General features: G+C 44.9%; 1 protein-coding gene across 1 annotated transcript in view; it reads right to left on the bottom strand.

Annotated features, from left to right (window-relative positions):
• Window positions 1-303: 303 nt before the first annotated feature.
• LOC143038323 (uncharacterized) overlaps window positions 304-11,621 on the bottom strand; it is a 16,697-nt gene continuing 5,379 nt past the window's right edge. The window contains exons 3-4 of the mRNA XM_076207349.1: window positions 1,234-1,467; window positions 304-1,119 (exon numbers count right to left, since the gene is read on the bottom strand). Coding sequence (XP_076063464.1) covers window positions 305-1,119; window positions 1,234-1,467 — 1,049 coding nt within the window. The 3' untranslated portion in view covers window position 304. The remainder of the gene's footprint in view (window positions 1,120-1,233; window positions 1,468-11,621) is intronic.

Here is an 11,621-nt window from a genome sequence, read left to right as displayed (position 1 = left end):
TATGCTCCTAATTGATTATGAGTGTAGTAAATATCCCGACCCTTGTGATAGGACATTCGCTAGCACCTTGCTTTCGAATCTGACCAAAAATGTCCTATTATTTACTTATTATATATATTTTTGTTGCAGCACCAACCAGTAACTGCGTCAACACAGCCATAATAAAAAGATCACTCGAGTAGGCAACTATTCTTGATGAACATCCGTATTATGACAAAAATTTACTTTTGTTTTGTACATTCTATTCCATGCGGTACAAAATGCTTTATGCGAAAAACACGTGAACAATATAGTGCACAATGTACTAAAGAACATTTTTGTTTCTTTCTTCTAATACCCTTTCGTGGTACTTTCGATGGAGCTCAGCCTCTCTGATGTGTCGGCACTGTGCACACGACTGGTGTCTTATACAGTAAATAAGAGGAGCTTGAGGTCCTTCTAATGGGCTACCCGTATACTGAACTTCGACACCAAGGTCCTCGCTCCGTGCATGGATCTGCCGGTGGATGTGGAGTCGGTAGAAGAAAGCTAGTGCGAGACTTATACAGGGAAGGAAAACCATAAACAGGAAACAGATCACATACGCTATGTTCGCCATAGGTTGATATAAGTATTTTTCAAGAACAGCCTTAATGGCAAAACAGGGGATGCTCGTTTTGTACTTGCTAATCAGTTTTTCAGAAAATCGACTCTGGTCAATAACAGCATCCCTTCCCATGATGAACTCTCGCCAGCACGGGATGTTCACGCTCTTCTTTGAGGATAATCTATTATTTTCTAGAGGTGTCCTCTTCGATAACTCGAACGATAACTCAGAAGGTATCCGAAACGGGGTGTGTTGTTTGGAGGCATCTCTTGACATGGACGTAAGTTTCGTCAAAGATTCATGCTGAAGATAAGAATAAAGATCGTTACTCAATTCAATATGTCCCACATGCCTCACCTTTCCGTTGCCTTCAAGTTTAGCTTGTGAATGTACAATAACCTTAGGCGAAGACGATCGCCGAGTTTGCCAGTGATGAGTAGTAACTTGATCAGCTTGTCTTAATTGAAGATCCGGCATATAGTCTTTTATCCGTTGGGGGGGTCTGGCCACAGGCAGCTCCATGTTGACAGAGCCTAAAAGGAGTTCCAAATTTACATGATATAAAATGCAATATCATATATCTATATCTGACAACGATAAATCTTGCAAATAATCATATTAATTGCGATACTGAGGAAGTACAGTACCTTCACATGGTGTTTTGATTTCCTTTCGGCATATTTCGCAGGTTCCTCTCTCGCAAGCATTTGTCCTTTGCTTCTTCGAGGATGGAATCTTGAATAAAGTGGGCCTTCTTGGAGGTCTTCCAGGGTGAGCTGGTCTGAGCTCAAGGTTGTCTTGAGTTTCGCCAGTTTCTCTGTCCCTGGCAAAAATTTCCGAATTTCGTTTAACATCACGATGTTCAGTCATTGAGTAGTTAGCTGCAAAAGGAAAAAGACCGATACTAGTGAGTATATTATATATAATCGTTAACATATTTGTAAGTTACGACGAAGGGATATTTTCATTAAAAGATAAGTTACAGCAGAGAGGCAATATACTGATAGGTAAATAAACCATATTACTGAATACTTGTTCTTTGTGTCAACAAAGCGGTCTATCATTGTAGTGTTACATAAAATTCATTCAAGAACATTCAGGTGGCACAAGTGAAAACAATTACAAAGTAAGAATGCCCATGCACTGGGTCAAAATGAAAAGGTAACTAAAATAGTTGGTGCGAATTCTTGCCAGAACTGTCTAAATGCGTTATCGATACTTTATTCTCCATAAAATACACTATAAATACTTACTTTATTTCACTGCAACAGTGCCGTTTTCTGATAACATCTTACAAAATGAAGAATTCAATAGTGCTGTATCACCAAAATTAACCCAATATACTAGTCTGCGGTGTGGCGTCCACACCACAAACGACGACTTTGCCACGCTGGCTAACAGGTGATTGGCCACTGGAACAAGCGACTATTGTTAGGGATGCACCAGGACAGCAGCCCTTCAGGTCACGAGGCGATCGCTGACTGGCCGATCGGACTGTCGCGTGATCCCGGAGCACTATATAAGCCTGTCACACAATAAAGATAAACGGATTGAGACATTCACTCCTTACCATCTTCGATCACTCGACCACGTAGTCTGCCTGAGTAGCGCTCGCTACATTGGTGACCCCGATACAATGGATAAGACCTCCGACAACCCCCAGTCCTCCACTTCTGCAGACACTCACCCAGTTGCAGCCGCAGACTAACGCGCATACCTGGTTCCAGCAAACAGAAATACATTTTCGCCTCAAGAGAGCAAAATACCAAATTTCACGGGCCAACCACGTCTTAGCAGCCCTCCCAGACGAACTTTTCCTTCGCATCTCGGAATGGTTGGAAAACAGACCTTCGCCGACCCCGAGCGTCTGTGTATCTGCCAGAAGGCACCAAACCCCTGGTCTTCACCACTCCAAATCGTGACAAAGAAGGACGGCTCTCTCCACCCCTGCGGGAACTATAGGCGTCTCAACAATGAAATAGAGCCAGATTACTATCCACTGCCCAACATCGCCGACATCACATCTTTCCTCCACGGCGCAAAAATCTTCTCAAAACTGGACCTTCTGAAGTGATACTACCAGGTCCCCATGCATCCGGAAAACATCACAAATACTGCTGTGACCACGCCCTTCGGCACCTTCACATTTAACTACAGCTGTTTTGGCCTGCCAAACTCTGGCTCCATCTTTCAACGAATGATGGACGGCATCCTAGGCGACTTACCTTTCTGCGCCTGCTACATTGATGATATCCTCATTTTCTCATCATCTAAAGAGGAACACCATAATTTCTCCGAGGTCCTGGGCCGCCTTCAGCAGAACGGCCTAGTAGTACGCTAGGACAAGTACGTGTTCGGCGCCAGAGAGGTGGACTTCCTAGGACACCACCTCACTCCTATAGGTGGTGTCACAAGGTGACCACCATACGAAAATTTTCCACGCCCACCACAGTCAAGGCTCTCCAGGAATTCGTGGGTATGGTCAATTATTATCACCGGTTCTTGCCCGGGATCGCGACAACCATGACACCACTGTACGAAGTACTGGCAGGAAAACCCAAGGATTTTATGTGGGGCCCCCTCTCAAGCAGAGGCCTTCCAGAAAGCAAAAAGCGTCATAGCCGCAGAAACCCTTGCCTTTCCATCCCTGGGAACCCTTTTATCGTCACCACGGATGCCAGCTAGCCTTTTGAACTTCTTCAGCCGCAAACTCCTCAAGGCAGAAAAGAACTACTCTACCTTCGACAGAGAACTTCTCGCCGTCCACCAAGCCGTCAACCATTTCCTTAAGGGTGCAACATTCTCCATCCAGACCACCACATGCCCTTAATTCACGCCTTTATCAGACAGGCGTCCGCCTGGTCCGCACGACAACGCAGCCAACTCTCAACTATCGCTGATTTTAACTGCACCTTCCGACATCTGCCATGGAAAAAAAAAAAAAAAAAAACGTAGCCGACACCCTTTCCAGAGTAAAGATAGACACAGTACAGCTGAAACTCGACTACAACCACCTCGTCAAGGAGCAACAACGGGACGCCCGAGGCACCAGCAGTGAGAATATCGTTCACGGCCTTACAGTGGAAGGACATACCCCTGAGCTATTCCAGCACAACCATTCTCTGCGATGTCAGCACCGGGCGTCCACGCCCATGGATACCAGCATTCCTTCGCCGTCACGTCTTCGGCCTCATCCACGATCTGTCTAATCCTTCACGACAAGCAACAGCACGGCTGCTGCCACAAAAGTTCGTGTAGCACGGCATATCCCCCGACGCGGGGAACTGGGTTCGATCCTGCATATCCTGCCAGAAATCTTAAGTCCACCGACACACGGAGACGGGTCTCGAGCCCTTTCATCAACCACAGAGACATTTCGCTCACATCTACGTGGACGTAGTGGGCCTCCTTCCTCCTTCAGCTGGGCACCGTTACCTCTTCACCATCATAGACTGCTCTACCAGATGGCGTGAAGCCATCCCAAAGCCCGACGCCACTTCCAGCTCCTGCACAGCAACCCTGTTATCCGGATGGATTTCCAGGTTCGGCATTCCAGAAAACATCACGTCCGAACACGGCACCACATTCACGTCGCAGTTATGGACATCCCTGGGACAGCTATTGGGCACCTCAGTCCACCACACCACAACCTACAACCCAGAGATTACCGGCACGGTGGAGCGGTTCCACAGAACCCTCAAACCGGCCCTGATATCACTCTGTAACTACGCGACCTGGAACACTCAACTGCCCTGGGTTCTCGGCCTTCGTACTACCCCCGAGAGAGGGCCTCGACGCTTCCCCGGCCGAGATGGTCTTCGGCGAACCCTTCGTGGTACCCGGCGAATTCTTTCCCGACGCCCCTACGAACAACGACACCAGCCGCCTACGAAGTATCGTCAAAGAATTCACACCGTGCAAACAAACTTACAAGTCGCCAGAGCACTGATACGTCCCCTGAGCATATCTTTCTCCGCACTGACGCTCACACGCCACCCCTCACCCCATCCTACTCCGGCCCCTACGAAGTTGCTCAGAGAAAGAAACATTCCTGCTACGCATTAAAGACAGCAACGACTGGGTCTCCATCGATCGCTTCAGGCCAACGTACCTACAAGACGACGATCCACCTCCAGTACGATTATCTAGGGCGGGTCGTCCCCTCTCGTAAGCAACGGAATATTCTCGCTGAGGGGGGAATATTGTGGCGTCCACACCACAAACGTCCGCTTTGCCACGCAGGCTAACAGATAATTAGCTACTGGAATAAGCCACCTCACCGATCTCAGCGACTAGTTGTTAGGGATGCACCAGGACAGCAGCCCTTCAGGTCACGAGGCGATTGCTGACTGGTCGATCGGACTGTCGCGTGATCCCGGAGCACTTTATAAGCCTGTCACTTACACAATAAAGATAGAGCTGATTGAGACATTCACTCCCTACCACCTTCGATCACTTTACCACGAAGTCTGCCTGATTAGCTCTCGCTACAGTGGTCATCCACAGCAGTCTTAACGTTACGCATGTGGCATAGTTTTGTTTTCGACTAAAACACCACTTAAAATATCCTTCCCCCACTATCTAAACGAAGTTACGGGGATAGTTGGGTAGGCCTGATAATGTTTTTGAAGTGATGTCTGATATTGGAGATATGGAGAATAATGATTATATTATTGGTGTAGGAAAAGTTCTACAATGGGTTGGAGGGGTGTGTGTAGTCTAAGGAGTAGTGATAAGATGCTTATAGGCAGATGAGGATTGACGAGCTATTTCCTCTGGCTTTGGTAGGGCGAAGGGAATGAATGTGGTATATAATTTTGTGTGTGTGTGTGTGGGGGGGGACAACTAGTCCACCTCCCAATTCATTCCACTCACAATCTCCAAAACCCTGTCCGACACCCTTATGTTTACTCTTTCACCACCCCATCCATACACACGCTGAACAATCATAGTGACATTACACAACCTGGTGAAGCCACATCTTCACCTGAAATCATTCACTCTTTCCATTTCCTATTCCTACACAAGTTCTACTACTCGCCTGTTGAGCAATCGTCAGCCTTCATTTTTCTGATGAGCAATTGTCCTGCATTCATGCTATATATACATAAATATATGCATGTATGTACAGGCTGGACGAAATGGATAGTTTTAAGTATGTGGGGTCGAATGTGGCAGGGAATGGAGGAGTGGGGTGGAGGTAAACTGTAGATTGAGAGAAGCAAGTAAATGTCTTGGGAGTTGGAAGAGTCATGAGAAATAGGTATCTGGGAGTGGATTGTAGAGAGATTACATGAAAGGGTGCTTGTGCCGACGACACTGTATAGGGTGGAGACTTAGAATATTAGTGGCAGAAAGGAGAAACTTAAATTTGTTTGAGATGAAGTATGGCAGGGGTTACAAGGTTGGATAGAGTGAAAAATGGGAATGTGAGGAGGAGAGCGGGAGTAGAAAGGGAGATAGCAAATAGGGCTGATGAAAGATTATTGGGATGGTTTGGACACATGGAAAAAGTGAGTGAAGAAAGATTAGGTGTGGAAAGCAGAGGTTGATGGAGTGAACTTCAAGGGACAACCAAGGATGAGGTACATGGATGATGATGATGATGTGTGTGTGTGTGTGTGTGTGTGTGTGTGTGTGTGTGTGTGTGTGTGTGTCTGTTGAGCAAGGAATGGGAAAAGCAAATGATTGGGGCGAGTTGAGAATGATTGCGCATGGATATTTTGACGCAGCCCGAAGAGATTTCTACCAGTTTTCTCTACTTTCCGCATGAGGGGACAAGGAGGGAGGGTCGCCGAGTTAGTGCAACAGTGTTGCTGCTTATGTGCTGTGTCTTGTTGCATTGCTTCTGACCCGGGCAGTGGGCAGGAGACGGGAATAACACTTGATATACGAGGAGCTACGATAAAGAAGGAAACAAGGGTGATGGATGGGAGTGGAATGGGGTGTGATCCTTGAGCTACCTCCTTTATAACAGTGATGATGATTATGACGTTTCCTAGGCTGTCTGGCCGAGCTGTTCCGTCTCCCTGTGGAACGCCATGGCTGGAACGGGGTTTTCCCATATATCCCTTAAAGAGTCTATGTTGTGTTGTTGGCGTGCGTGTTCGTGTACAGTGCAGTCTTCCATAATGTGTTAGTATGGGGTGAAATGTTACATATGTGATGCGTTCATCCATCCGCATCTGATAACTTAGAGAGGGACTTCTGGAGGCGGTTGTCTGGTGGTTCTGGAGGAAGAGAAGAGAGCACTTGTGTGTGATATAGGTATTTGGGTGTTGTTTTGATGTTTCTTGTGGTGTGTGGGTATTCTGCCATGTGGTGAAGTGGGTGGGCTGTGTTTGTGGACGCTGCGGCAAGTGTTTGTGTTCCTCTTATGTCAGGGTGATCCTCGACTTTGAGGACTTTCGTTTCATGGTATAGATGGTCTGCAGGTGTTGTATTTGTACAGCTTGTAGTTATCTTCAGAGCTTTGTGGTAGTTTCAGTGAAATTAGAAGCCCATGCGGGGCTCACATAATTCAACATTGAACGTACACACTGTTTGTATATTGTATTGGTAGTTTTTTGTTGTATCCGAATGTTGTACCTGCAAGAGATTTAAGCGCGTTGAGTCTAAGTGTGTATTTTGTCTGTGCTTGTGATGTGTTGTTCGGATGACATGGATTTGTGCTCTGCTGTCCAATTGGTGAGAAGTGTGACTGTGAATTTAGTTGGGATTATTTTGAGTATGTAGTGAATCAGGTGTTGAGCATGTCGAGATAGCTGTTGTATTTCTGTGGCTCTGTCTGCATTATGGTGTGTGCAAGCAATTATTATTTATGCGTAAAAAGAGATTTGTTTATCTGGGGTGAGGGTATATCACGCATGTATATATAAAGAGTCTGGGGGATATGACGAACTCTGAGGCACTCCGTTCCTAAAGTTTTTGGCGTGCGATGATTGGCCATTTCTGCCTGTCCAATAATTGCCCAACCATCTTTTGGTATCAGCGTGGATGTCTGTTTCGTATATTTTGTTTGTGAGACTGTGTTGGGGGATGGTATCAAAAGCTTTACTAATGTCTAATGTTATAACAAGTGTTCTGTGTGGAGGCCTATCTGAATTGATGACATTAAAAATATGTGTAAGATCAATCAGGATAGCGTGTTGTGGAGTGTAGTGATCTAAAACCATGTTGTGATTTGGCGTGGGGGATATGTGGTATGACGAGTTGTAGTTTGAGGCGGTCTATGACTTTGGAGGGGGTGCAGGGAAGTGTTATTGGGCGAGGTGATGCTGGAACTGTTGAGCTTTTGTTAGGTTTGGGGATTGTGATGATTTCCCCCATGCTTCCAGATGTAATTTGCAGTGTTGGTGGGTGTACAGTATGTGTGGTCCAAGGTGATTTAGGTGGATGTTATTTATGTTGTCTAAACCACAAGCGGATGAGTGCTTGACGATGTGGATTATATGCTTCGTCTGGCTGTTTATGAAGGGTGTGTAGTATGAGTCTAATTTGATGTATTTCTTACGTCAAATGATACGTCGGTCGCCAGGGTGAGGGATAAGACGGCTTGTATGTGCAATGTGATTTGTGAGTGCTTGTTTGTTGCCTGTTTGAGGGTAGGGTGACTGTTCTTGTCTTACTGTTGGCACATCGCGCTCCATGTATGCTTAACGCCACAATAAAGATTTGATCGTCGCCCCCGCGTTTCTGTTGCATACATAACACTACTGACCTTAAAAGTTCATTCCTCTCACTTGTGCAAGCAGTTGAAGTCTTTTAAGTTTTACTTCATCTTCTACGGTTATGTTCCAAGTACCGAAATGATGAGTGTCTTTATGTTGCCCGTTCCTAGGCTTTCTTAACATCTTTTGTTGTTATATCGCCACAAAATACAGCCACCTTTCAGTACCCTAACCCAATCTGTTTGTGTACCAAAATATTCTTTCTCCCTGTTTGTATCCTCACGTGTAAACAGAGAAGAGAAAATTCCTTCGGATCGCGTCAGTTTACCATCAACTCCTGCCCTATCCCTTCTGTGTTCAAGAAATATTACCTTTTAACCCAAGGCACCCTTCACCCCATCCATCCTATTTTCGGTCCTTCTCTTTAGGTCACCCAATCCACCTCTGCCTCTCACTCTTTTTGCTAGTCTTTCTTCACTCGTTCTTTCCATATACCCAACCCATTCACGTATTCTTTCATCACCCCTGTCTGCCAGCTCCCTTTCCACTCCCACTCTCTGCATCACCTCATGTCTCACTCTATCCATCCTTGTATCTCACACCATACTTTTCAAATACATTAAACTATCTTTTTGATTCCTTTCTTATGTCTCTATCCCATAACCCCAGTGTCATAGGCACAACCACCGCTTCATAGTCTTCTGTTTGCGTCTATCTCTATATATGTACACACACACACACACACACACACACACACGCACACACACACACACACACACACACACACACACACACACACACACACACACATATATATATATGTATTATAAATCTATATATATATATATATATATATATATATATATATATATATATATATACATACGTACACTAAAGTTTTTTTCGCTTTATAAAGAGGGTAGTCAAGTCAAAAGGCACGTATCCTATTCCCCCCACCCACCACGCTTTCCTCCCTCTCAGCTCCTCATGGATAAAGAGTCATCCTTGTCTCCCGCCCGTTGCCCTGGGTGGTCAGAACCAACGCAGCAAGACACAGTGCATCCACAGCAAAGCCGTTTCATGTAATCGGGGACCCCTCCCTCTCCGTCCCATCTTGCAGAAAGTAGAAAAGACGGGGAGAAATCCCTTCAGGCTGCATCAAAATATCATTCATACATAACCAATCCCTACCCCAACCCAATCCCCCACCACGTCCCTCCCTTGCATCACAGTATCATCTATACAAAGTCATTCTTCATTCACCCATATCTCCTGCCTTCCCCCTTCCTTGCTTAACAGACATTCCCCTCTTGTTCAACGCCCCTTTCACCCATTCCATCTGGTCCTCGGTCGTCCCCTCAAGTTCACTCCATCCCCCTCTGCTTTCCAAACCTCTTTTACTAATCTTTCTTCACTCATTCTTTCCATGTGTCCAAACCACCCCGATACTCTTTAATCACCCCTATCTGCCATCTACTTTTCTACCCTCGCTCTCCTCCTCACCTCGTTTCTCATTCTGTCCAACCTGGTAACCCCTGCCATACTTCTCACTATATATATATATATATATATATATATATATATATATATATATATATTTATACATATATGTGTGTGTGTGTGTGTGTGTGTGTGTGTGTGTGTGTGTGTGTGTGTGTGTGTGTGTGTGATTCACCTTGGTCTTTGGAACATGTGTTGGACTCGTGACCAACAGCTATTTCCCTCCCGGAAGAGAGCTCAGAGCTCGTATGACCGATCTATGGGTAATGCCGTGACCTTACACGCACACACCCAACTCCCCGCCCACGAGTTGGAGTAACGAATCGAAGCGCAGCGATACTGAAATCATTTCAGCCCTGCGAAACTTGTCAGGAATAAACTCAGACAAAGACTCCTGTGTTTCCCACTCCCACTCACATCAACCTGTCAGAATATCTCAACACACACACACACACACACACACACACACACACACACACACACACACACACACACACACACACACACATATATATATATATATATATATATATATATATATATATATATATGTTGAGACATTCTGACAGGTCGTAAGTGGGATTAGGAAACACTCAATTTTTTTTTTCGCTCGGTGCGTTCCTGCGTTCTTGCGATAGCGCTCCCAAACTACTAAAACGCCCCTAAAAAAAAAGTAGTGATTCCTAAAAAAGAAGAAAAGAAAAAAAAAACGAGTTCCTCAAAAAACACTACTGTGCGCAGGAACGCATCGAGCGAAAACATTTGAGGAACGCTATTCCAGGAGCGTATTAACTGTAGCCGGAGGAACGCAGGAACACTAACCCGCTACCCAAAATTGAAGAAACATTCTGCTGCGGATGGACTTCATTTTCATTCTTTTCCGAAAGACCTTGTTCCCAAAAAAGGACTGGATCATTCGGTGCAGACGGTACGAGTCATGGAAGTCTGGATTGAAATCGAAACTCTTCGAAACATAAATAAATAAATAAATAAATAAATAAATAAATAAATAAATAACTAAATAAATAAATAGATAAATAAATAAATAAATAAATAAGTAAATAAATAACTAAATAAATAAATAAATAAATAAATAAATAAATAAAATGCAATACACTCGGGACCCTGGCCTTGCCGAATCACTAATAATTAGCATGAAGGAACCCCGTTCTAAAAGACGATATGACACCGACAATTTTTGTCATCGACAAGACCCCAGGTTCGACAAGCCAACTCCGTCGAAGGAGCACTGCTATTGAGACGAAACGCCTGGAGGTAGGTGTATCAGTCTGTATCATGTGTATAGGTTGACCTGTGTTATCTACGCTGTCACTGACAATCGTTAACAAGCATGGTTAGGCTTGACTGACGATATTTTGGGCTAGGCCAAAGCAGGTTAGGGGTACAGTCATGACATAGGCTAGATAGCCCTGTAGGCCTATAAATATGATCAGCCCACTCCACCTGGGTAACAGGCATGATCATAATAACAGAGGCTTCCATAATAGGCCTATGACAACGTCTTGTCAATTGGAGTCAACCAATTTTTTTTTTTTTTTTTTTTTTAGTCTAACAAATGGAATCCCCACCCCACACCACCACCCCAGCAGGAGTTTAATCTAATTATCCTGGGCCAGTATGGAGAAATTCGTAATGATATAGACCTAATGGTTTCTTCAGCTGTTACAAAGTGCCTATGATGTATATTAACCTTCTGCAAGTACTATTACCGGCCAAATTGAGAAGGAATGTGAAAGTGACCATGGTGACAGTGCCAGGCACATAACTGATGGTTTCCCTTCCCCCACAGCAACCATTACCTATGGGAGATAATTATAGACATGTCTGTATCTTTTGCTAGCCTT

The sequence above is a fragment of the Oratosquilla oratoria genome, chromosome 24 (genome assembly GCF_046742065.1).
Source record: "Oratosquilla oratoria isolate Oo_2021 chromosome 24, ASM4674206v1, whole genome shotgun sequence".
NCBI classification, from domain to species: Eukaryota; Metazoa; Arthropoda; class Malacostraca; order Stomatopoda; family Squillidae; genus Oratosquilla; species Oratosquilla oratoria.
The sequence above is the reverse complement of the archived record's forward strand: the minus strand, read 5'-3'. Positions and strand labels throughout refer to the sequence as shown.